Genomic DNA, 26,860 nt, shown 5'->3' on the forward strand with positions numbered 1-26,860 from the left:
GGTCATAAGTTTCTCACAAAGCAGACACCAGACTTCATTGGGTTCCCTGAGCTCTAACTCTCAAATGCTGTCATGTAGATGTGTTTTGTTTTCCCTAGCCAACCACTGCGTTCGACCATGGGGCAGACTCAGGTTTGGTGCGTGTAGGAGCAACTATGCTGAATTCTCTATTGGCCAGGTTTTCAAAAATGCTCAGCACCAGGTTTCTGAATGGGAGCTTCTGAGCCCTGTTTTTTTTTTTTTACTGAACTTGCCTAAATAGGAGAAGTGCTCCTCTGAAGATCTGGGTCCATAGCAGGGGTGGGCAAACTATGGCCCGTGGGCTGGATCCGGCCTGCAAGCTGTTTTACGCCAGCCTGCGAGCCGCACCACGTGGCTTGGCCCCACTCTGTTGCTCCAGCTAGGGCTTTGGGGCGGGGACACACCAGACAGCACAGCCCAGCTCTGGTGCTCTGGAAAGAGCCTTCTCAAACCTTCTTGAGGGAGAATCTCTTCTACATTTTTATTGTTTAGACAGTATCTTCGTGTTTTCTAGGTTTGTGCCCCTCTTTTGTACACCTCTTAATGAACTCTTATGCTGGCCATTTCCATTTCCAGTCTCCTGTAGACTGTCACATTAATCTAACTGTTTTTCCTCAAATTCTCCATTTTCCCACTATTGACAGTAGGCTTTTTGGAGAGAATCTCTGTGAGCTTTTCTTTTCTTTATGCTTCACAATTGTTCTTCTTCAATCCAACATATTCATTTTTGCTATGCAGTCAGTACTGCCTCATGCTGCATTTTCAAGGATTTCCCTCTCTCTGCTTTCTAACAGTCTCACATGTGTAGTGCTATCCAATTCCCATGGGGGCTGCTTAGAGCATTTCATTTTGTGGGGCTAAGAGAGTGCATGCAACACGGAGTATTTTTAATGTATTTATTGTTAACTATAATTCTCTGTGAGCTTGAAATAAGCCTTGAGATCATTGTCTGCTTCTATTTGAATTGCTGTAAAGCAGGATGTCCTTTTTTTCCAGCATCACAGTGGTCATCATTATTGATTCTCTGGTCTGTCTATGCTACTCTTCCTTAGCTCTGTTCTAAGTGGTGTGCCCCTGTCTATGGCCATTCCATCAGCCAGGGATCACTAAAGAAAGCAGCCTGAATGGCCCACTGGGGCTGTGTGAGCAGCCAGGCACAATTTAGAGCAGCCCCAAAGGGGTCCAGCTTGGCCTGAAATAATATGGGTTGTCCAGAACCTCTGTGTGGAAACTGTTGAGAAACGATGGACTTTGTATTGGTGACTGCAGTTTACGTGGAATTCTCCTTTGGGACAGTTGAGAGCTTGAATATGTTAATTTAGCAAGATATGATTTGGGACTCATGAAACATACTCTAGTACATTCCAGTTTTTTCTTCTCCTGCATTTGCTTAGCCGCAACTAAATTGAATAGGTGGGAACAAAAATATAATATAAAGAAACTGGGATAAAGAAGTGTGAGTGAATATGTGAAAATGCAATATGCAGAATTACAATGGTGATTAGTCATTGGCCAGTACCATGTCTCTTGAAAAAAAATTCTCCCCCCTGTAACCGAAGTTGCAGTTACATCAACCTTTCAAGCAATGTTCATGCTACTTTATATTGAAGTTTTCATAATAAAAAAATTATCACAATGGTAATGTTACTGCATTTATTATCAAAATAGTGAGTGTACTGTGAATTGAGAATACATTCAACATTCTAGTAATACATGTACAGTGATGGCTAACATATATGGTACTACCTTTTTGGTCGTGTACTTAAGAGAAGCATCGATATAAACAAAAGGTAAATAACTATTTACATCTTATTTCTCTGGAAAAACCTTTCCAGTGATTCCACTCACATACGCCCCATTCTATGCATTAACTATTCTGGTAAGTATATACATAATGATCTTTCTTATCCCAATTTTTTTTATTCTTCTTAGTTGCCATATTTTATTTTTGTATTTTGAATATGTGAGTCAGCAGTATATATTTTTCAGGAATCTGGAGCATTTCCTGAAGTTTTTATTTTTTTTAAGGCTAAATATTATCCACCCTACTAACTGGGGTGGTGGTGGGGGGAGGATTGTCATATCAACAGTATTATTTCTACTTATTTGACATTTTAAAATGATCATGGAATACAAATATTGCTCTATCTAAGATAAAGAAAATATATTTTTCATAAGAAAGCAACATCAAGACAGACATATATTTAATAAAATAAAATCTAAACAGTTATGTATATTTCTAGTCCTCATAGCACTAGCTTTATACTCCTTTCTGCAAATAATCTATAACCTAAACACAATTGGCATGTTTTAGAGAATTGTATTTAATAAAATCTTTTCACTATCTTTGCTCCATTCAACACTTTATTTTGCATGGTTAGGAGAATTTTATCAGACTTTGTTAAAAGTATGAATGCCTCCTTTTCATCAGTAGTTGTGTGTTTCTTCTTGGGTACATCTCATGGAAACAAAAGTTACATTAGAACCTATAGTATGTTCATGTGCTTGCAAATGCTAGTGTAGTGAAGAATGATCCATAGACTGTTTTCATAAATGTCATTTTTAAGTTCTGTTCCACTTTCATTTCTTCTGGAAAACTCTTTGGGAAGTCAGCATTTTTCTGCATGTGTTTTTCTCTTAGTTTGTTCTACATTCAGATTTTCCATATACATTCAGATCAGAAAAAAATACTCATTTGGTGGTCTTTTCAAGAATACTTTGCTGACTAGCTTTTTCCCTCTCCAACAAGATTAATTCAGTTCTTGCTGATGATGTAACTATAGCACCTGAAACTTGGACATTAGATGAGGTCCCTGTAGTTTCATTTTCTTCACCCTTAATTGTTTCTTCTTTAGGCGATAAGCTTTCTTCTGCATCAAAAAATGTTTCAGGTTTCTCTGATGGACTTTCATCATCTGAAGTTTTCACTTCTTTTAGATTTGTCTCTTCTTCTTTGTCAATGTTCTTAGCCTTTTTTGATGGGGATGAGAAGCCTAATTTGGGAAATCTAAACCATCCAGTTTTTTCAGTTTGTTTAGAAGAGTCAGTATCTGACGCAGAAGAATCAACAGGTTGGATTTCTTCTGGAATTGATTTTTGGACTTCAGGTTTGGAATCTGAGCCTGTGTCATCAACAGAGGAAGAAAATCCAATACTTGGAAGCCAAAATTTGAATCTGCCAGAAGATCTTTTACTGTCAGTTTTTTCTTTTTGATCCTTCATATCTTTTTCTTCATCTTCTGGTATTTTAGCTATTTCATCATCTTTAGAGAGAGGAGATACAGCTATTTCCTCTGGTTGCTTATCAGATTGAGTGTCTCCAAGTTTATTGGAAGGCTGTACTTCAACTGTAAATGTTTTCAATTTTGGCAAACTAACACTGGAAGAAATGACATCATTAGATTCATCAGTTTCACTTTGTTGTTTGCCAGATAATTTAGACTCAGCAGTGTCAGTCTTCTGTATTGCTACCCCTAAATTTGCATCAGAAAGTTTAGGTTGGTGAACTTCACTCTCGGACACCTCATGTTTATATTCTGTATAAGACTGCAGTTTGACTGGCATGTCTAGTTTAACATGTGACTCAGGTATCTTCACTTTGAGAAGTGAAAATCCAAAACTAGCAGTTTTAATTTCTGATGAAGGAATCTCAGATTCTTTCACTATCTGAGAGGAGTAAGTCTCACGCGTTTCGATATCACCATGTCCAGATTCAACTTCACCTTGTGTCTTTATTTCTTTACCCTCTGCAAGTGGTCCCTGAATCTGTAGTGCTGCTTTTGAAACCGAAGAGTCTGTGGATGGGAGTTTAACGTATACCTGTGGGGTTTTAATGTCATATTCAGCCAATGTTGGAATTTTGATTGATGGCGTTTGGATATTACTACCCACAAACTCTGGTCTTTCTTTAGGGATCCTAGTGCTTACTTCCAGTTTTGGTGTTTCAATGTCAGTACCAGCACCTTTCACGTCTGTTGCCACTTTTGATGTTGAAACGTCAGTTTCAACTGTGGGTGCATTGTAAGTGAACGCTGGTATTTTTAACTTGGGAATTTTAATATTTACCTCTACACTTTCACTTTGTTTGTCTGGCTTGTCCTTTGAAATCCCGGTTGATGGTTCCATAAGGTCTGAACTTGGACTTTGCAGGTCAATGGAGCCATCTGCTTTTTTAAGCTGGATTTCTACTATGCTTAGTTCAGTTTTAGGCAGTGAAACATCAGCCTCTAACTTTGGGAGAAAGACATCAACTTCAGAACCCTTTGCTTTTGAATGTAATGCTCCAAACTTTGGCATCTTAAATTTAGGTGTTTTCATTTTTCTTGCTTCATCTCCACCTTCCACTTTCACCCTGACTTCTGCAGATATATCTTTTTCAACACTTTCAGCTGGAAACTGTATTTCATGGTCTACAACACTTATTTCAGTATCCATTTTAATTTCTGGAGCACCTATCTTGGTCTCTTCAAGGTTGGTTTTAACATCAGCAGCATCTCCTGTTCCCTTTGTGGCAGGCCATCCAAATGAGGGTACACTGAATTTTGGCATTTTTGATTTACTTTCTCTTCCTTGAACATCCTTTTCTGTAGATTTTATCATGCCCTCTAGCTTTTCAGTTTTAATTCCTGCACCTGCATGTAGAATGTCCAGCTCTACTTTTGGGAGGACATCTAATTTCTTCTGTGTTCCATCCAAAGCAATTTCAACAGATGGTGCTTTGGCTCCTATTTCTGGACTCTTCAGTTCAATGGAATGTTCTGCTGTTGGAACCTCTGCACGCTTTGATTTGGTTTTTTGTTCTTGAAGGGTCAGATCACATTTAGGGAGTGTAATGTCAGCTTTTGGTAAGCTGATGTCCACCCTAGTTTCTGACGTAGAGAGTTCTACCTTAGGTATCATGACTTTTGGAGTATATGTTTTCAATTGTTGTCCTTCAGCACCGCGTTTAACTACATCAGCATAAGTTTCTGTTCCAGGAATGCTCACTTTAATAACTACTTTTTCTGGAGGTAGTGAAACTTCTGCTTCAAACTTTGATGAGGTAAAATCATAACTTTTACCTTTGTGGAGAGAAACTCCTACTTTTGAAATCTCTGCTTTAGCAGATTTGATTTTACCTTCCAAAACATCCTTTCCAGCAGTAGATTCAGTGTCCACATATGGCAATGATGTTGCATATTTAGGAGCTTCTATTTCAGTTTGCGTTTCAGCAGAAGGAGCACTTACTTGAGGCTTTTCCAGGCTCCCTTCACTATCAATGTCACCTCTTTTTTCCTTAGAAGATGACCGACCAAATGTTGGCATTCTGAATTTTGGCATTTTAAACCAGCCCTGATGTTCTTCAGTCTGAATTTCTCCAGACTTCATTTCATGTTCGACTTGCACTTTCATATCCTCCACCTTAGGGCTTTGAATGGCCACCTCTGTGGTTGAAACAGAAACTGATGGGAGACTAGCATCCATCTTTGGAGCTTTACTGTCAGTGATAGAAACTTGAGGCATTTTCATTTTCCCAGCTGAAACCTCTATTTCTGCATGAGAGACATCAGATTTAATTTCTAGTATTGGAGCTTCCACAGCAATGTCAGCAATATCTGTTGTCTTTGTAAGCTGGGGAACTCCAGATTCCATTTTGGGTAAGCTGATCTCACTTTCTGGTCTTTTTCCTTTTGGAAGTGAAATTCCAAACTTTAGCTTTTGGAATTTAGGCATCTTCATCTTCCCTTCAAGACTTTCAGCTTTCACTTCTGCTCCATCCACTGCCAATGGTCCTTCAATTCCTGTTTCTGGACTTTTCAGCTCAATGGAAGCTTCTGCTGTGGGAAATTTAATACCTGGGGACAAGCTGAGGTCATCACCAGCAGACCTTAATTTGAGGTCAGCTTGTTGAAGACTCACATCATATGTAGGAAAGGTGGCATCAGCCTTAGGTAGGCTAATGTCCATGTCTGATCTGGGAACTTTGATTTCTGGTTTGGAAAAATCCAGAGTAGGAATCTGAACTTTTGGCATTTTTATGTTTATTTGTGCTCCCTCATCTATGCTTTTGGTATGACTGCTTTCTATATCAGGTATCTGCACTAAGTCTTCCCCATCTCTTTCTGGTTTAGGAGCAGTAACATCAGCTTCCACTTTTGGCAGATTCACCTGAGATTTAGGAGCCTTAATTTTGGAGAATGAAATTTTAGGCATGATAAATTGAGGCTTTTTAATTTGGCTTTTTTGTTCTTTTCCTGTAGATATTTCAATATCAAGATCTATGCTTGGACCCTGATCCTTAGTTACAATTTCTGCTAGTTTTGTGTCTGTTTTGCCTGATGATATGGTAATTTTAGGCTCTTCCAGAAGTGCTTCAGAATCAGCTTTAATGCTTGCTTCTTTTTTTAGTGACCAACTAAATGATGGCAATTTGAATTTTGGCAACTTGAAATGTCCTTCTTTCCCTTCTATATCAGTATCTCTAGGTTTTATTTCTTCCTCAACCATTGTTGCTTTAGATGGCATATTTGAATCTTGAATGCTAATCTCTGTCATTGGAACAGAAATGTTAGATTGGAGGTTAATGTCAGCTTTGGGTGTCTTAATATCAGCCTCAGATATTTTCGGCATTTTGATTTTCCAGCCTGAAGATTCTGTTTCTGCATTAAGGATGGCAGATTCAACTTCTATTGTTGGTGCTTCCACAGCAATGTCAACAATATCTGTCATTGCTTTTAGCTGGGGAACATCAGCTTCCATTTTGGATAAACTGATCTCACTCTCTGGCACTTTCCCTTTAGGATGTGAAATTGCAAACTTTGGATTTTGGAATTTGGGCATTTTAACCTTCCCTTCAAAACCTTCAACTTTCATCTCCGTTCCATCCACAGCAATTCCAGCTGATATTCCTTCAACTCCTATTTCTGGACTCTGCAACTCTGTAGATCCTTCTGATGTTGGAATCTTAATATCTGGGGCTGACAGGCTGACATCAGCACCAGCAGACCCCAATTTCAAGTCAGCTTGTTGAATAGTTGCATCATATGTAGGAAGCGTGAGATCAACCGTAGGTAAGCTAACATCCATATCCATTTTGGGAGCTTTGGTTTCTGGTTTTGAAAATTCTGAAGTAGAGATCTTAACCTTTGGCATTTTTATGGTTATTCCTTCTCTATCTCCACTGCTTCCTTTCTCTGATATCTGCTCTGAAACATCTCCTTCATTTTCTGGCTTAGGACCACTAACACTTTCCAATTTTGGCAGAGAGACCTGTCCTTTGTAACCTTTCATTTTAGGAAGTGATATCTTTGGCATGCTGAACTGAGGCTTTTTAATTTTGCCCTTCTCACCATGTTTTCCTATAGGCATATCACTTTCGAGATCCACACTTGGGCACTGAACCTCAGCTACAGTTAATGTTAGTTCAGCTTCTGTTTCTCCTAATGAAGAGGCCAAAGTAGGCTCTTCAAGGGTTGTTTCAGTATCACATATAACAACTGCTTCTTTCTTTGGTGACCAGCTAAATGATGGGACTTTGAATTTTGGTATTTTGAACTTGCTTTCTTTTCCTTTAGCATCTTTATCTGTGACTTCTATTTCATATTCTGTCTCCACCGCTTTAGCTGTTGCATCTGGGCCCTTAATATCCACCTCGGCCTTTGGAAAAGAAGCATCTACTGATGGGAGGGTGATGTCCACCTTTGGTGCTGGAATGTCTGCTTCTGGCATTTTGAGCGATGGTGTTTGTATTTTCCAGCCGGAAGCTTCAGTCTCTATATCGGGAACATCGGCTTCCACTGTTAGCGTCGTGGTTTCCATGCTGACTGCACCCACTTGGCCTCTGCCTTTTGGTTTGGGAATGTCAGCTTCCATTTTGGATAAGCTGATCTCACCTTCTAGCACTTTGCCTTTTGGAAGTGAAACTCCAAACTTTGGCTTTTCAAAGTTAGGCATTTGAATTTTCTCTTCCAAACCAGAAGCTTTCCCCTCGGGTCCCTCCACAGTAATTTCAGCTGATGGCTGTTTCACTTCAATCCCTGGACCCTTCAGCTCAATGGAACCTTCTCTTTTGGGCATCTTGACTTCAGGTGCTGAGATTTTGACATCTCCGGGAACAGAGGCTGCTTTCAGGTCAGCTTCTTGAAGACTGACATCACACGTTGGAAGTGTGACATCAGCTTTGGGTAAAGTAATATCCATGTCTAATTTGGGGGCTTTGATTTTAGGTTTAAAAAATCCTATAGAAGGCATCCTGACTTTTGGCATGTGTATTTTCATCCCTGTTGCCTCAGCTTTCCCTGTCTCAACTTCAATATGGCTTTCCGTGTCGGGAACTTTCACTTCAAATCCCCCCTCTTTAATTTCGGCTTGTGATTTGGGAAGGGAAATATCTGCCTCCACCTTTGGCAAACTGACCTGTACCTGGGGAGCCTTGAAAAAGAGAGAGAATTACGCTTGACCTCGGGAAGCTTCACACTCGAGCTTAACATCAAGCATTTAAGATTCCTTCTCATCATCTTTTCCTGCAGAAGTCCCGATTTCCAGTTCAACACTTGGACCTGAATTGCAGGTCCTGACATGTTATCTCTCCTTCTGCCCGGCTGATGGCATTGTCACCTGGGGCCTTTCAGGCTTGCTTAACATCTGCTACTCCACACTGCTCTTTTGAGGTGGACCAGCGAATGAAGCATGCCAAATGTGGCATTTGAATTACTTTCTTTCCTTTGCATCTTTACAGTGGCTTTTATTTCACTTCTATCTCCACCGCTTAGCTGTTGTTTCTGGCCCTTAATCTCCACCTCGGCTTTGGAAGAGAACTCTACTGATGGGAGGTGATGTCCACCTTTGGTGCTGGAATGTCTGCTTTTGGCATTTTGGCATTTTGAGTGATGGCATTTGTATTTTCCAGCGGAAGCTTCAGCTCTACTCGAACATCAGCTCCACTGAGCGTCGGTGTTTCCACACATTGCACCCTCTGCTTTGACTTTGGCTTGGAAGTCAGCTTCCTTGGGTAAGCTGATCTCGCTTCTGCACTTTGCCTTTGGACGTGAACTCCAACTTTGGCTTTCAAATTAGGCATTTGAATTTTCCCTTCCAAACCAGAAGCTTTCCCTCTGGTCCTCCACGTAATTCAGTGATGGCTGTTTCACTTCATTCCTGGACCTTCAGCTCAAAGGAACTTCTCTTTGGCATCTTACTCAGGTGCTGAGATTTTGACATCTCGGGAACAGAGGCTGCTTTCAGTCAGCTTTTGAAGCTGACATCACACGGGAAGTGTGACATCGACTTGGTAAAGTAACATCCACGCTGCTTTGGGAGCTTTGGTTCCTTAAGAAAATCCTAAAGAAGGCATCTTACTTTGGCAGTTATTTCATCCCTTGCCATCAGCTTCCTGTCTCAACTTCAATATGGGCTTTCCCCGTCGTTCGGGTAGACGGAATCGTTTCCACAACTCAAATCCCCCCCCCCTCTTAAAAAAATATTTTTGGGCTTTGTGATTGGGTGAGGAAAATATCGAGTTTTATCCTGCCTTCCACCCACATTTGGGGGCATAAACGATCTGGACTGGAAAAACCCTGAGGGAGTGCCCTTTGGATGGGGAGGAACCCACCCGCTCGCTCGGGAAGCTTCACCAACAAACGGAAAACATTACCATCGGCGGAGCAATGCCCCTTTAAAAAAACCACAATCCCACTATCAGGGGGCAGCGAAAAGTTTTTAATTTTTCCCTTTTTTTTTGCCCCCCCGCTTTCTTCCTCCCTTCTACTCCTCACTAAATCCCTCTTTCCATCGGACCCCCCTATCCGCCCATAATATATAATCTTCTCCTCTTGTCCGCACTCCGTTCTGCCCACCTTCGACACATTCTCTGGGCCCTCCCTGTATATTACTACTAACATTCAATTCTCGGATACTAAATTGCCGAACCTCTTCATAGTTCTTTTCCTTTTCTTCTCATCCCTTACCCGCTAGATCTGAACTACTTTTCCCCACCCCCCACCCCTCCCCTTTGATACTCTGCATGCTGATATTGTAATTCGTGGACCCGTTGGGGTAGGTGAGTACCAGAAGAGAAGGTCCACTCCTCCTCCAAGAGCTTTCTACATTTCCTCCTCCAGGTTCAAACAATAAACTGAAGCTATCAGACAGAATAAAAATCCCACCAACAAACGACTGTAAGCACGCGAGCAAATGATTCAAGCAAAACAGACCAACACACGTACATTGAACCAAAATACTAACACATAGACCAATGACAACACAAACAAAGCAAACACCCACGAACCACCTCTGCAGTCCAGCACACCAAGTTCTCACAAACAAGTGGAAGATCTAAGTCTCAGACTGAACCAAAAAACTATCACACACGACGTTTAAAGACAGAAACAGTTAACTCACGATAATTTTAAGCCAAAATATAACTGAATCATTAGAGACATACCGGCAAATCAAAGTTCTCCACAAAAGAAACAGACCCTCCAGTACTTGTACCTGGGGAGCCTTGACCTCGGGAAGCTTCACACTCGGCAGCTTAACATCAGGCATTTTAATTTTTCCCTTCTCACCATCTTTTCCTGCAGAAGTCCCGATTTCCAGTTCAACACTTGGAGCCTGAATTGCAGGTCCTGACACTGTTATCTGTCCTTCTGCCCTGGCTGATGGCATTGTCACCTGGGGCTCTTTCAGGCTTGCTTCAACATCTGCTACTCCACCACCGATCTCCTTTGTGGTGGACCAGCCAAATGAAGGCATACTGAATTTTGGCATTTTGAACTTACTTTCTTTTCCTTTGGCATCTTTATCAGTGGCTTTTATTTCACCTTCTACCTGCACCGCTTTAGGTGTTGCTTCTGGGCCCTTAATCTCCACCTCTGCCTTTGGAAGAGAAACATCTTCTGATGGGAGGGTGATGTCCACCTTTGGTGCTGTAATGTCTGCTCTCGGCATTTTGGGCATTTTGAGTGATGGCATTTGAATTTTCCAGCCTGAGCCTTCTGTCACAGAATCAATTTGCACTGGTGCTTTTGGGACATCCATATCAATTTCAATTGCTTCTATTTTTACTGTTTTCTTGTGTATGTGATTTTCCAGTTTGTGTATTGTGATTTCATTTTCTGGCTGCTTTCCCTTATTGGTGTAAATTCCATAGTTTTCTTTTTGTATATCTGATATTTGCTCCTGATCCTGCTCACATTCTTCATTCATATCTTTTTCTTGTTTTGTTTTTCCGGTTTCTTTTTTTGTTGTTTTTATTTCTAGGCCCTTTATTTTAACAGAAGTATGTTCTAGGTGATCCCTCATTTCTTTTTTTGTTATCCCTTCTTCAGGATGTTGCAGAGTAATTTTGATGGATTTTTGTTCTGATGAACTTTTTTGTTTCTTTTTTCTCGTCCTTGGTAAAGCTTGTGGCATTTGTTTGCTTTGTATGTCTTTGAGACCAGGTGTTTGTATTTCTGATGTAGGTTTTGATATTTGTGTTGTTATTGGTGGTATTTGTGATGTTGCAGTAGTAAGTTTAGATGTTGCTCTCTGGTCTTTTTGTTTTGTAATGTTAATTTCAACTTCAGAGTACTTCTTTGTATAAATTGGTAAGCCATTTTCCATGTCTTTTAAGTCTATTTTGACATTGTCTTGTATTTCACCTGCTTTTGTTTCATATGCGGAAGATGCGCTATATTGTACAGTTAATATTTCTGGAGTTTCCACGCTGACATCTTCTTTTCGTATTTTATCCTTTTTTGTTGGTGTCATGGTTTTTATTTCTAATCTCTGCTTCTCTTCTGTTTCTGCTTTTGTTCTATGCATTTTGAATCCAATATTAGGGAACTTCAGTTTCTTTTGGCTTCCTTTTTTCTCTTTAGAACAGAATTCTTCTTGTTGTAATTGTGACTCAGTGTCAGTGCTTGTTGGGGAAATATCTTGTGTAGCATGCCCATGTGCATCTGATGTGCTATGAGATCTTCTGTGCCTCAAAATCTTTTTATTTTTCATTGACTGGAATTTGGGCCAGGACAATCTCTCTTTTCTGGGTCGTTTTGTTCTTCCCACCCTTTGTTTTACAATTCCCTTTTCTTTGTCTTCTTCTGAAATAATCTTTTCTGAAATTTCCAGTGTTGTTCCAGGAATTTTTTCATTAAGCTCTTTTTCCTGAAGAAGAGGTTGTTTTTTGTAAATATTAATATAAAATGTGTATAATGTTCATCTTGTTTTGTTTAAAATCAACTACTTTTTGGAAATATAAACACACTAAAAATTGAAGGTGCAATACAATCAAAAGTTACATGAAATGAACTTATTGTACTAAGTTCATAGATGTATATAACTACCGATGTCTAGATTCTATATAAAACATGCTGGCTTGTAGTCAACAGCAACTCCTCAATATATTTTATTCAGAGATTATTCAATTTGCAGTGTGAGAAATAAGATGCATTTTAATCAGATGGAGACCCATGATTAGATTCTGTTGCAACAGATGTCAGTGACTAAATGAATATTGACTAGAGGTGCTCAAAAGAAGAGCCATTTTTCATTGACATTTTGTATGTTGAAAAATTCTAACCATGGCTAATACTGACTTCATTTGGAGCAGGCTCAGATCCCTAGGATACCTAATTGAACTCTAAAACATTGTGACTAAAAATATGTATTAAAAATTTGTCCTTGTTGTTTGATGATTTTATATTTTCTCTATCACTAGTTTATAGTCGAAGAACCAAATCCCTTTTTCACTGTGGACCTGCTCCTGTTTCCATTCAATGTAATGGAATCTGGGTCAGGCTCTGAATCCTCCCTTCAAGAAAACGAAACTACCAACATATTCAATGCAAGTTTAGCTTGATTAAGGACTTACGTGAAATACTCCCTTGTACACAGGGCTTAATTTGGACTAAAGAGGTGCATAGTTTTTGTGCTGGCTTTCTGCATAGGAGCGGATTTCACCCTGAGTGAGAACTGCAGGTTTTGTCCAAAAGTATCATAAAGCTAGTAAAGTGAAGCAGGTGGACTCATCAAGCCCTCAGATCACTACCCCTTCCTGCTTCTCCATGTGTGCACCAATGATACTGCCAAGAATGACCTTGAGCGGATCCCTGCAGACTACATGGTTCTGGGAAGAAGGATAAAGGAGTTTGAGGCACAAGTGGTGTTCTCGTCCATCCTCCCTGTGTAGGGAAAAGGCTTGGGTAGAGACCATCGAATTGTGGAAGTCAACGAATGGTGTCGGAGAGAAGGCTTTGGATTCTTCGACCATGGGATGGTGTTCCAAGAAGGAGGAGTGCTAGGCAGAAACAGGTTCCACCTAACAAAGAGAGGGAAGAGCATCTTCGCAAGCAGGCTGGTTAACCTAGTGAGGAGGGCTTTAAACTAGGTTCACCAGGGGAAGGGGACCAAAGCCCTGAGGTAAGTGGGGAAATGGGATACTGGGAGGAAGCACGAGCAGGAGAGTGCAAGAGGGGAGGACTCCTGTCTCAGACCGAGAAAGCGGGACAATCAGCAAGTTATCTTAAGTGCCTATACACAAATGCAAGAAGCATGGGAAACAAGCAGGAAGAACTGGAAGTCCTGGCACAGTCAAGGAACTATGACGTGATTGGAATAACAGAGACTTGGTGGGATAACTCACATGACTGGAGTACTGTCATAAATAGATATGAAGGACAGGCAGGGCAGAAAAGGTTGGGGAGTTGCATTGTATGGAAGAAAGCAGTATGACTGCTCAGCGCTCCGGTATGAAACTGCAGAAAAACCTGAGAGTCTCTGGATTAAGTTTAGAAGTGTGAGCAGCAAGGGTCTTGTCGTGGTGGGAGTCTGCTATAGATCACCAGACCAGGGGGATGAGGTGGACGAGGCTTTCTTCTGGCAACTAGTAGAAGTTACTAGATCACAGGCCCTGGTTCTCATGGGAGACTTTAATCACCCTGATATCTGCTGGGAGAGCAATACAGCAGCGCACAGACAATCAAAAGAGAGAGAGAAGCGTTATGGGTAGGGGCCATAGAAAGCAGAGCATAAACATCGCGACATGAGACAATCCAGCGTGAGGACAAATGTAGTATGGGAGTGCTATGAGCGTAGATAAGGTGAGTTTCTGGTGCCGGAGGGTACGTCCTGGGGGAGATACATGGAATACACCTAAGGGGCCGGAGCAGGGACTTCTATCGCAACTGTTGCACTTGCTCACAATCCGATAAATTGAGGGAAAGGCAAAAGTGGATGGGGACAGCTGCGGGAGCGTGACGCATGAGACAGGTTGAGTTCAGGATCCTGAACACAGGAGACGAAAGGAGAGCAGACGAATACAGACACTGGACTTCGAAGAAAGCCGCTTTTTTGACTCCTCAGCAGCGAGGAATGATGGGGCAGGATCGCCTGGGAAAATACAACTGACGGGGATACAGGAGTCAAGAAAAGGAGCTGGTGTATTTAAAGATCTGTGTTGAGTTTAGCAGGAAGAGATAACAATACTGACGATAGAGACGAGATGTGTCAGCAGACAGAACTAGTAAAATATTGGGCACTGGCTTCAAAAAAAACAAAAACAGCTTGGCTATAAAAAACCAAGTCGAAAAACACATAACACCCCCCGCCTCCCGATCCCACACTCCTTTTACTCACAAACAGCAAAAAAAGCACGCCCTCTCACAAGCCCGATCGGACACGAGGGACCAAATGATGGCGTAGGAGTTAATATAGAAATATGGCTCACAGCATGCAGAAGTGAAATCGGAAGCCAAATCAACACTATGGAGTTGCAGCTAGCAAGAGATGTTAAGAGTAACAAGGAGGATTCTCTTCAGTATGTAGCACACAAGAGAAACAGAGAAGCGGGGGCCCTTACTGGAAATGAAGGGAGGGCAGCCTAGGAACGAGAATGAATGGAAAAAGCTACATGTATTAATGAGTATTTTTGCCTCTCTCTTCACAACAGGTCAGTCCCAGCACTGCTGCACTGGGCATCACGTATGGGGAGAAGGTGACCAGATCCTCTGGTGAGAAAGAAATGGATCGGGCGACCATTCTAAAAAAACCGATGAGCACAAGTCCATCGGGTCAGCGATGCGCTGGCATCCAAGGATGCTCACAAGGAGTCGGTCGCGGATTGTATGACTAGCCATGGCCATTATCTTTGAACCTCATGCGTAGAATGGGGGGAGGTCCTGGATGACTGGACAAGGAAGAGAACTGCTGATGCCATCTTTCAAAAAGGAAGAAGGAGGATTGTCGGCCGCAACTATCAGCCAGTCTCAGCCTCTCACCTCAGTCCCTGAAACAATATGGAGCAGGCCTGCATCTCAGCCTGGACTTGACTGTGAGAGAAACAGGTGATAGGAATAGGTCCAGCATGGATTCCCAAGGCAAAGTACATGCCCTGATACCTATTGTCTTCTATGAGGACGTGCTAACGGGTCTGTGGATGGGGAAAGAAGCTGGATGTGTATTCCTTGACTTTAGCATCTTTTTGGATACAGTATGCACAGTTTCTTGCAGCAAGATAAGAAGGTATGGGCGTTATGCTGGACTATTAAGGTGGATAAAGCTGGCTAGATCGTTGGTCTAATGGTAGTGAATAATGTCTCCATGTCTAGTAGGAGCCAGTTTCAGTGGAGTGCCAAGGGATGATCTGGGCCATTTTGGTCAATGTTTCATTATGATCTGGAGGGTGGCGTGGACTCGCCTCTCAGCAATTTGAGATGACACTAAGCTTGGAGGATGGTTGATATAGCTGGGGATAAGTAGATAAGAGACAGAGGGGACTAGAAAATTGAGACAGGCCAAAAGAAGATCTGATGAGGTTAACAAGGAAAGGTGGCAGAGGTAGGGACCGAATGCTGAAAGCAGTTCTGAGAAAAAGGGATAAGGGGTTACAGTGCACGAGAAGCTGGATATGAGTCAAAGTGTTGCCTTGTTGCCGAAGGGCTACGGCATTTTTGGGGCTGTGAAAGTAGACGGATTGGGCAAGCAGATAGGGGTGATGATTCCTCTATCCGACATTGGTGGGCTCTCTGATATGTGATACCAGTTTTGGCAAATAAAGAAAGGAGTGGAAGATTTCGAAGAGTAAGCGGAGGAACAAAAATGCTTAGGGAGCTAGAGCATGAATTATGAGGAGAGGCTGAGCGGATGGGATGGGTTTATGTCTGCGAAGGAGAGATGAGGGGGATTTGATAGTGTTTCACTACCATGAAAGGGGGTTCCAAAGAGGATGATTAGACTGTTTTCAGTGGTGCAGTGAAAAAAAAGAACCGAAGGAAAAAAAGGGTAAAAATGGTCTCCCCAGTTTGAGTGAGGGAGGTTTAGGATGACTTTAGAAAACTTTTCACTCAGAGAGTCGGTAGACACTGGCATGGGTTACCTAGTGAGTTGGTGGAATCTCCTTCCTCGGAGGTTTTTAAAGTCAGGCTTGACAAAGCCCTGGCTGGGATGATTTAGTTGGGAATTGGTCCTGCTTTGAGCAGGGCGTTGGACTAGATGACCTCCTGAGGTCCCTTCCAACCCTGATATTCTATGATTCTATGAGTGTTTGCAGCACAAGGGCCTGTATTTTCCCATCTCCAATGTTACTATATAATGTACTTTTGTAGTATTTTCCTATTCTTTCTAACATGATACAGAAATAATTTTACCTGACTTATTTTTTCCTTCTTGTGTTGTGCTGTAGAATGAATTTTTTCTAGCTCTTCTTTCCCAGCAAGTTTTCTTTTGAGACTGAATTGTACTTTGTATGGCTCGGAATATTGTAGAATCTTGAGTGCATCTTCATATTTGATATTATCAAAAAATATTGTGGCACTTAATAGCTGATCACCTGCAAATGGTACCAGACATTTTATTTTAAGATATCAGTTTGCTATATCGTATGGTTTTTCAAATCACATTGTTCTTGATGATTATATAAACATGAAGCGTCGTAAACATATGATGATTACATAAAGCATATCATGATTTGTTTTAATATGTATGTTTTGGAGTTTTATTTGTTTAAATAGTATTATTTATTATATTATTGTGTAGTCATGCACATAATAGTTCATAAAAGGCTAACTGCATAGTGGGCCACATTCTTCATAGATATAAGTTACTTTTATCTTTGAACGTTAATTAATTCATTGTATTATATTTCTTTTTTTAAAAAAAATTACTGACTAGTTCTAGTGAAGAGTAGTGTATTCCATGATTTATAGGAAAACCATATTTCATTATTATTTCAGGTACTGATCCTGCAAACTGGTCATGGGAGTAAAGTTAAACATGTGCACTGGTGTTTGCAGGACGGGGACCTATTTTTGCTAGTATCTGAAAATATGAGTGTGTGTGTGTGTACTTATACACAAATTTTGTGATTTTATTTTTTTATCAAATTTCTAGATAATAGCGTTTTTAAAAAATTCAGAATATCAGACTGTACCTTCTCTCAAACTGAATATTTTCGAAGCAGGGGATCCTTTGAGCACCTGCTTTACAAATATTCCTTCATTTCCTCCACCAGTCACACTAAAACCGCTAGCACCAGATTCCACTTCTGTTTTCAGGGTCACCTCCATAGACTCCTAGATGCCCAGAAAGATGTCATGTTAAAATTCATTGTTAATTCATACCGACCACTTGAGACTATACTGAACTCTTCCTCTCAGACACAAAATGAGCATCTTCAGAAATACTTACCCTATCTCCCTCAAGAAAGATTGCTTAAAAATGGGAATTTATATGTACAATATGGGAAAAGTGCTGAACACCTTGACTCCATTCCAATGGGACTGTGCAAATATTTAAAGTTAAGCACATACTTAAGTGTTGTGTTGGATAGGGGCCAGATTGCTCAGCTCAAGTCCTGCTGGGGGAGCAGAAAGACAGAGCCTCAGGGAGGAAGGGCTGGGTCTTCTCTTTAAAGTTCATTTCATTTGCCCCAGTCCCAAGCTGCACATGCGCCAAATTTCCAATGTGCTGGGGGTGCTGGACCCCTGGCTCTGCCAGGACTCTGCCTCTTGCCCCAACTCATCCCTTCCCCCAAGGTCCCACCTCTGCCCCTCCTCTTTCTGCCCTTGTTCCACCCCCACTCTGCCTCTTCCTGCCCCGTTCTGCCCCCTCTCACAAGTGTGCCATGCCCTCGCTCCTTCCCCGCCCCAAGCCTCCTGCACACCGTGAAACAGTTGATCGTGGCACGTGGGAGGCATGGAAGGGGGAGGTGGAGGTGTTGATCAGCAGGGCCCGCCAATGGGCAGAACGCACTGGGTGGGTGGGGAGAGCTGATAGGGGGGCTCCCAGTAGGTGCTCAGAACCCACCATTTTTCCCCATGGGTGCTCCAGCCCCGGAGCACCCACGGAGTTGGTGCCTATGTGAAGCCGGGCCCAGTCCCTGAGGGTCTGTCTTCCTGCTCTCCCACCACCCCTTGACAGGAGTTTGGCCTTCTCCACAGGTCTTTGCTGTTGGTGTCTTTGGGGCAGGGAATGTTTTTTTGTTCTGTATTTGTACATCATTCTAGCATAGTGCATCCTGGTTCATGACTAGGACTCCTAGGTACTACAATAAGACAAATAGTAAATAATAATGCACTTTCAGGAATGTGCCGCACATAAGATTGTGTTGGCTCCTCTATATGATTAGTCAGAAGTGAGCAATAGATAAAAATTATATTAATTCATAAACTAATCCTTCTTTTATTGTCATTCAGATCTTCCAGTGTCAGTTTTTGGCCCTGTATTTCTTTGAATGGGCCAGATCCTTGACTCACCCTACCCTTGGGGTAAGTCAGCATTTATATCAGCTGATGATCTACCCGAGCATGAGTTCTGAGTGTGTAAAAATGTAGACCCTTACCTTAAAAAGGCTGTATGTTAAACTTCCCCCAAATAGATAAAATAATGGTATGGTCTGACAACAACCATACCAAGAAAATTGGCTTTTATGTGTCTCTGTATGGCAGCAACCTATAAGAAATGTGGGAGACCACTCACTCTTCTTAGAATACTGCAATCCTAAGATCAGTGGAGCAAATAAAAGAGAGAGGGGTATCGCGGAAGAGTGTGCACCTGTATTCCCAGCAAGGGATTAGAGGGCACATCTGAAAGCAAGTATTGTAGTCTTATTTTCTTTTCTTTATTCTCTGTGTTTATCTCCATCACCTCACAGACCCACAGTGACAGAATGTATCCCTGTATTCGCACCCTACACACTACATGTACAAAGTATGCCTTGTAAGGTACCATTTGAAAACTCATAATTTTCTGGTCTGTATTATCCTGATAAAATATTGTGTGGCAACACTGTACGTGAAGTTTATAAGATTTCCCTATATGGTGTACATGTTCCAGTCCCCACAGCCTTGCCCAAGCAGACATTGGCAGACAGGTCTGTCCTAAATAAAGGAATATATGCTCTGCTTAACTTGCACGTAAGCTGTAAACAGAGTCTTCAGGCAGGAAGGGAAGACAAAGGAAGTTCAAACAGGTGGAAAAAACAGCAGGGAACATCCTTCCATATAGACTCTTTGTCTCCTAGAACCAGCTGAAAATGTTTTTCAGGAGAGGGACTGAAACTGTAAAGAGGAAGGACAAATACCCCAATACACCCCTCTCTCTCCCTGCCCATCACATTCTCTGCACCTGAATCGACAAGGTTGGACTCTGGGAGAGGGGTCCTGATCTACAGGTTTTGGTCAGTTAGACTGCTGAAAGCACATGGTGAGAAATTTTGCTTGACTCTGATGTAGTTTTAAGTTAGGCATTAGTAAATGTCTTATCTTTATTTTTCTTGTAACCATTTCTGACTTTTATGCTTCATTAGGTGCACTTACTTTAAATCTATCCCTTTGTACTTAATACACTTGTTTTGCTGTTTTATGCAATCCGGTGTGTTTAAAATGAAGTGTCTGGAGATAACTCCAGTTGGTTCACGTTGTGTGCATATTAGTCTCATAAAGGAATAATGGATTTAATAAACCTTGTATTGTCCAGGAGAGTGCTGGGCAGTACAGGACATAAATTTCTGGGGAAAATCTAAAACAGGGGGTTGGGGGGGTGTTTCGGTTAGCCTGAAGTATAGTCAAGGCTGGTGAGAAACAGAATGTAACCCATATGTAGCTGGCAGGCTGCAGTTACACATACTCAGGGTGTGGCTTGCAGGCTGGAAGACTGTGAGCAGCCAGGTGACAACTAGTTTAGCAAGGCATTGTAAGGCACCCAAGGCTGCAGGGCAGGAGTGACACAGCTGTTCATTAGTCTGGATTGTACCCTGGTGTGTCACACACACCTGTGAAGCTTTTATACTGTAGAAAACAATAAGCCTAACTGTAAAAAATTGTTCTTGGGTTTTTACAGAGGTGTGGCATGCAAGACCATATTCTCTCTCTACCCCATCCCATTAAGACAGGAGCTTTACATTATGACAAAGTTCTTTCCATTGGGAAGGGGAAAATATCAGTGGTGCATATATTCCCATAATGCAGTAATTTTTTGTCGTTTACACGGTATACAATATACAAAAGTATACAATAGGAATCTATTATTAAGCAGGCTGCCAAAACTCATGTGAATCCATTGTTCTTTCTCCTCTATTCACTCTTGCCATATTTGCACTGTCTAATGAAATTTGCTTTCTGTGTAACCTTTTAAACTCACCTGTGAATGACTCATTTTCTGTTTGTCTGTGGAATATTTTTCATTCTCTGTATCTTCTTGTAGCTGAAAAAACAATTGTAATTAGTTAGTGTTCGTCTAAGATAGCATTGTAAAGTTCACATAGAGATTATATGGCCTCTGCCTTGCTCAAAACAGGGCTCTTAGCCTATATTTTGGTGAGAGCTAAAATTCATAATTCACACTGAAGTCTATTATATTACTGTTTTAAAAACCAGTAGCGGATGTTTCCATTACAGCCTATAATGTTAATTTTCAGCTCAGTGTGTGTGGATTTAACCACATGATAAGAGCTGTGCAAATTGTTTGCTGGCATTTAAAAAAAATAGTTTGGTGACTTAAAAATCAAAAAAAAAAGCCTAAAAATAAATCATTTCAGCTCAGTCAAAGCACACACTTCATTTTGAGCATTTTTAACATTTTTAAATATTGTAAATAAAATTAAAAGCCATTTCAAAATGAGAAATCATTTTACAGAATTTTTTTACAACCAAAACGTTTAGGTGAAACCGACAATAGTTCCCAAATATTTTGATTTCCCATTTTTTTGAAGGAACAAACTGTATGTCATTCACACTGTGGATTCATCATGCTTGTTTAAACATGCATGTCTGAGGTACAAAAAAATGGGATATCTGAACCATTTTGTCTGGGACAGCTACCTCAAAAAAGGGACAATCCTGGGAAACCCTGGACAGGGCATAACCCTACTGGTTGTGTGTATAACCCCACAATGGGCAAGAAGGATTTAATGAGAGCCTGTGGGGTCAATCAGCTCTACCTCACTACACCAGTAGTAGCTGTCAGACTTAGAGGGAGGAGCTAAAAGCTCAGTGGGGTACTGACCAGGAAGGAGAGCAAATATCTGGCTCTGATTCAGGGGCAGAAGACTGGCTGCATCCAGCTATCTGTGTTGGCCTGCTGGCAGATAGAGCCTCCCTGAAGGAAGGCAGGCCAGCCTGCAACTGGGAATACAAGGCAGTTGTGAAGGTAAGATGGAGGAAGTGAGTTTCCCAGGATTCTGCATGCTGGTGGAAGAATAGGAAAACTCCCACAGGGTAAGAGACTGCCCTGTTAGGGGAGTAGAGAAACTCTCCTGCAGCAAAGCCACATAAGTGGCAGAAAATGCTAAAGCTCTGCAGTGAGCTTGTGAAAGGGCTCTAGAGAGGGAGAGAGAGGCTGATAGACAATGAGCTGTGGGAAAGGCTCAAGACAAGTGGAGGAAGGAAGTGGTCCAAGGAGGTAGCAGGGGGTCTGTGTAGACACACCTTGGCTGCTTATTAAAGGGTCCCTGGACTGGAACCCAGAGGTGAGGGAAGGTTGAGGAAGGGTGTGGAAATCCCCCTGGCCCAGGGTTCAGGCTAATGAGTGTGGAGTTAGGCTGAATACCCAACATGAGGTTGGTGAACTGTTGTTTGTTGGACTCTTGGGTTACCCCAAAGAGGGTTGGACTATCGATGCTCCAGCCAGAGGGCTGAGTCACAGGAAGAGATGGAGCACCTAAACAGCCATTTGTCAGAGGGAGGTTCCTGTAGCATCCTGTGTGGCCACGAGGGGTTGCTTCAGTGGTGAGTCACACTCTTACGCACCATACTAATTAAATCTTTACCCTTTAATTAACCAAGAAATACAGATAATTCCAAAGGCTCGATCTTAGACCTTTTTTTTTTTTACAGGTTATATTTTCCAGAAAGCTGTTTCCTGATACTCTCCACCCCACCTCCAATCAGAAAAGAATGGGGGGGGGGAATTCTTTAATGCTATACATTTTCATATAGAAAACCAAATATTTTCTTAATGGGGAGGGATAGCTCAATGGTTTGAGCATTGGCCTACTAAGCCTAGGGTTATGAGTTCAATCTTTGAGGGGGCCAGTTAGGGAACTGGGGTGAAAATCCATCTGGGGATTGGTCCTGCTTTGAGCAGGGGGTTGGACTAGATGACCTCCTGAGGTCCCTTTTAGCCCTATGATTCTATGCATATATTACTGATCATGCTTTTTCTTCACAATGAAATGTCAGCTGAATCCTGAAACTCTCCTGCCCATAAATACAAGCAATTATTCACTGTTTGGTAAATTAAAAGGGCTATGAAAGGATTGAGAAGGTGAGGGTGTGGATTTCAAAGTACTTTTTATACATGTCCAAATTCTAATCCTACAGAAGTCAATGGGATTTTTGCTAATAAGCCCCAAAAGATGAGAATTTGGTCAAAAATGAATTGAGTGTAACATGAAAACCTTATGTATGTCTTGCCTTTTTGTTAAAATATTCTTCTTCTATGGAATACTCATAAACTGGAGAGGATCCTTGTGGCCTTGGCCGTATGTTTTCTATTGTCACTTCATTGACCTACAGGAAAGAAATGAGGGGAAATAACGGTCATCATTTAGCAACAGTAATCCCTATTGGTCGGGAGGCAACGAATATAATATAAAATTCCTCTCTGTGCCAGCCTGATACCAGTAATAGTGGCTGCAGAGTGGCCATTCGTTATTTCCTTTTGGTGCAAACATAATTCCCATTTAAGAATTTGATATAAACAACAGAGGATATAGACCTTGGAAACAGAAATGATGCTTTCACAATGTCTTTCTTAACTAAGGATACAGATTAGATGGAAATAATGATCATAAGAGGTTATGACGACTTTCCCCCCTTGCTTTAGGGCTAAATTATGCCTCTCGTAACCTGAGATGTGCAGTGGAGCCTCATAGCAGTTGGAATTCCTAGGAGGAATTCTGGCTGACTCAGCAAAATTCCGTCTGGGATCTCTCAGGAAACTCATGCCAGTGGACAAGTTAGGCCATCCTTGAAACAGAAATTCAACCACTGTGAAAACAAGAATTTGCTATACCATGGAATATAACTTTCACTGGCACGTTACAAATCTCTGAGGGGGAAAGCCCTCCCTTTAATGCAAAGAGCCCCACTCTAATGCATGTTATGTTGCCCCAAATTCTATCCTTTAGAATTCTGTATATCTGAACATCAGTTTATCAGAAAGCCGATCAAGCTGCCAGGATATCTCCTTAACAGAAATACCAATAGACACATCTTTGTGAAAAAAAGTATAAATAAAATATTAATTATCAAGCTTTCAGAACTAAACAGTAACATTACTCACAGAATCGTCGTCTTCTGCATCAGCATCAATCTCAGGCTCCCCTGGTCTCAGCTGTATGTCAGAACCTGGAAACAACATATGAGCCATCAATTTAGGTGCTGCTCCATCAGCTCAGTGCACAAGGCAGTGAGTTTTACAAATACCAAGTTTAGAGAACTGTATGGTTATTTTGGAAAGTCACAGGATGGGCTGATAGCCTTCAAATCCAATCTTTATGGCAGGGTTTCTCAAATTTCATCCTGCTAGTCTTCCCAAAAGTACAAAACATAGTCACATCTCCACTGATGCAAACTTTGTAAAGAGAAAAGAGGAAAGAAGTCCCAAACCTGGAAAAATACATTACAAACTGGCAGAAATCTTTTAAATTAATGGAAGGGATTGTGGGCTAATGGCTCAAGACAGGTACTAAGCATCTGAGTTCTATTCCAAGCTCTTTAATTGACTTGCACACTCAAAGAGACAGGAAAGCATACAGCAGCCAGGTGGCCTGAAATAATAGTTCCTGAAATGTGGGCATTGCCTCATGTCGTGGGTGTTAACGCTGAAGCTTAATTATGGCATTTTAAATATCAACATTAACTATTTTACACCAATCATTTTAGCTGAAGCATCTAGCTAATGTGCTTATCCATAATTGTTTGGTGCACTGAAGGATATTGGGACTGCGAGATGGGGGGTGGGGTTGGTTGCTGGCGTAGGAAACTTGAAGTTCCACTTTCCAAGGTGTTCAAGTCACCTCTGCCCTTGTCCTCTCACGGTGAGTGAAAGAGGAAGTCCAGAACTTCCTTACTGCCAACAGATTCAACTGCCTCGTGGATATGAAATCTGAAACTGCTGCCTACAGCTTCTCAAGGGTTAAAACTCTTTCCACCAAAGCTACCGCCATTCTAATGCACTTATGCACTGGCAATGCGAAGGTCTGCAGTGAATGGAAAATTTGGGGATAGGATAACATCAGGTGAATTAGCACGTGGGATATTATGCTGGCTGCAAGATTTATTTTTCAAATATGATTCAATAAAAGCGTCAGAGTTTAAATTTACTTGAAGGTGCCAGAGAATTTCCAAAGGGCTGTAAATTCAGCACTGGGATAGATCAGAACCAGGGGGCCTTGCTGTGGAATGTAGGTCTGTCTTTGTGCAGAGTGCTTAGGGCCATGACAACCAAAAAGACTCAGCTGATATTGGTCAGTATCAGATAGCCATGGCAGGGATAGCTGAACTTATTTAGACAAAATAAAAAGCAAACTAAACCTTTGTCTCGCACAACCAAATTTCCTAAAGTTTGAAGGCCTTCCATCCCTTATCCCAGGACACCAGATGGTCAGAAGTGACCAGGGATTTTGAATCCCTCAGTTTTGGGTGCCCAAACGGAAACATCTCTAAAAAGCTTAATTTTCAGAGGCTGGGTTGTCGTCACTTTCTGAAAACCAGACCCCCTTTAGGTGCCTTGTGTTGGACACCCAAAAATTCAGATACCCAAAAGCACTAATCACTTTTGAAAATGTAGGCCTAATCAATGATAGTGTGATAGAATTGCACATTCTCTAATGAGCATATTATTCCACTAATACTCCCTCATAAGCAAATATTCCTTTTCTTCTTGTCCTTTCTAGTCACTCCTCTTACCCCTCTCCCATCAAACTTCTTGCTCTATTTTCTTTTTACTTTATGTTTTTTATGCCACATTTAGGACCCATCTTGCAATTGTCAGGCATGTGAGTAGTTCTCTTTCACAGATGAGCCTATTAATGTCAGAGAAATTTATGAGCAGTTCAGACAGTGGCAAAGAGACCCACAAGCAGAATGATCCAACTTACTGACCACTCTGAGTGAAGAATCTCCAGGTCAGATCTCCCATGTACAGTCTGATGAATGATAACTGGGATGTGTGAACAGGCAGGTCCTACTTGTGTATATTTAATCTGCTATATTAATCTTTTCCTACGATTTTTCCAAGTCACTTTTTCTAAGATGACTTTGTTGTTGTTTGTTGCTAGCTCATCTTCACAGGGCTCTGCACTCCGTTCTTTAGTTTTTCCTAATCTGGTTCTTCTTTGCATGTGAAATTATTTAGATAATTTTATTGGTATTAAATAATAATACTCAGAAACAGCAAAACAATCTGATCAAAGAATAAAAGCTTCACTTAAATGAAGAGAACAGAGTTCTTCAAATATAAATCTTCAAAACATTTCTGGGCTAAAGTTTTCAAAGAAGGCGGGTATGCAGGTTGGGCTCCTAAGACCCTACGTCATTTATATGCCCCTGATTTTTCAAAGGTGCTGAGGCAATATAAATCTCACTAAAGTTAATGAGCATTGCAAAGGTTTGGCGTCTTTGAAAATCAATACAGTTCTGTTTAGAAGTCTAAATGTGTGTTTAGGAGCCTAAATTTGGACACTGCTGTTTGAAAATTTTGTCCTGGGAAGGGTGTGGGTGTGTGTGTGTGGGGGGGGGGAGCTTTTACTCACATGTAATTCAATGAGAATTTTATGTGTGTCACGGCTGTAGGCCTGAGCCCAGAGTGTTTAGTTTTGTTGGTTTTTCTAAAGATGCAGCTGCAGATGCCTAGTTTTATGGCTGTTACCATGAGCCCAAGTCTTTACTATTTTCTTGGACATTTTGTATTATTGTGTTTTCACTGGAAAACAAAAACGCACCCACAAACACAGGTGGCCAGCAAAGTGACTTAACAAAATATGATTTCAGTCTGTTAGCTCACTTGCTCCTCAGACACATCAAATGCAGCACTTGAAGTCCTGCCATTGCTAGGTTAATTTTAGTGTTCATTGTGGGCAGTTGGCAATAATGTTGTCATTTGCTACTGGAAGACAGAAAGGAAAAAATTCTCCGTACAGTTTGTAGGGCTGGTTCACCCTGCTTTTCCTCCTGTTTTACCCCGGTATGACATCAGTGATTTCAGTGAAATTACCCCTTTATCAAACAGGAGCAATGCAGCAGGGAATCAAGCCCTCCATTTTCAAAACCAGAATGGCCCTATAAGCTGTACCTGATTGGCTTGTTTAGCAGTGCAGAAGGCCACACCTTTTTTTGTCCTGTGCAGTGACTGTGTGCATTTACACTAGAAGTTCTGACTG

General features: G+C 41.4%; 1 protein-coding gene across 1 annotated transcript in view; it reads right to left on the bottom strand.

Moving 5' to 3' along the window:
• Window positions 1-1,660: 1,660 nt before the first annotated feature.
• Window positions 1,661-26,860, bottom strand: part of AHNAK2 (AHNAK nucleoprotein 2) — a 61,519-nt gene continuing 36,319 nt past the window's right edge. Inside the window, exons 2-8 of the mRNA XM_032768794.2 lie at window positions 23,761-23,825; window positions 22,890-22,985; window positions 20,617-20,679; window positions 17,408-17,549; window positions 16,626-16,807; window positions 10,492-12,147; window positions 1,661-8,421 (exon numbers count right to left, since the gene is read on the bottom strand). Coding sequence (XP_032624685.1) covers window positions 2,713-8,421; window positions 10,492-12,147; window positions 16,626-16,807; window positions 17,408-17,549; window positions 20,617-20,631 — 7,704 coding nt within the window. The 5' untranslated portion in view covers window positions 20,632-20,679; window positions 22,890-22,985; window positions 23,761-23,825 and the 3' untranslated portion in view covers window positions 1,661-2,712. The remainder of the gene's footprint in view (window positions 8,422-10,491; window positions 12,148-16,625; window positions 16,808-17,407; window positions 17,550-20,616; window positions 20,680-22,889; window positions 22,986-23,760; window positions 23,826-26,860) is intronic.

Source organism: Chelonoidis abingdonii, chromosome 4 (assembly GCF_003597395.2).
Source record: "Chelonoidis abingdonii isolate Lonesome George chromosome 4, CheloAbing_2.0, whole genome shotgun sequence".
Taxonomy (NCBI): Eukaryota; Metazoa; Chordata; order Testudines; family Testudinidae; genus Chelonoidis; species Chelonoidis abingdonii.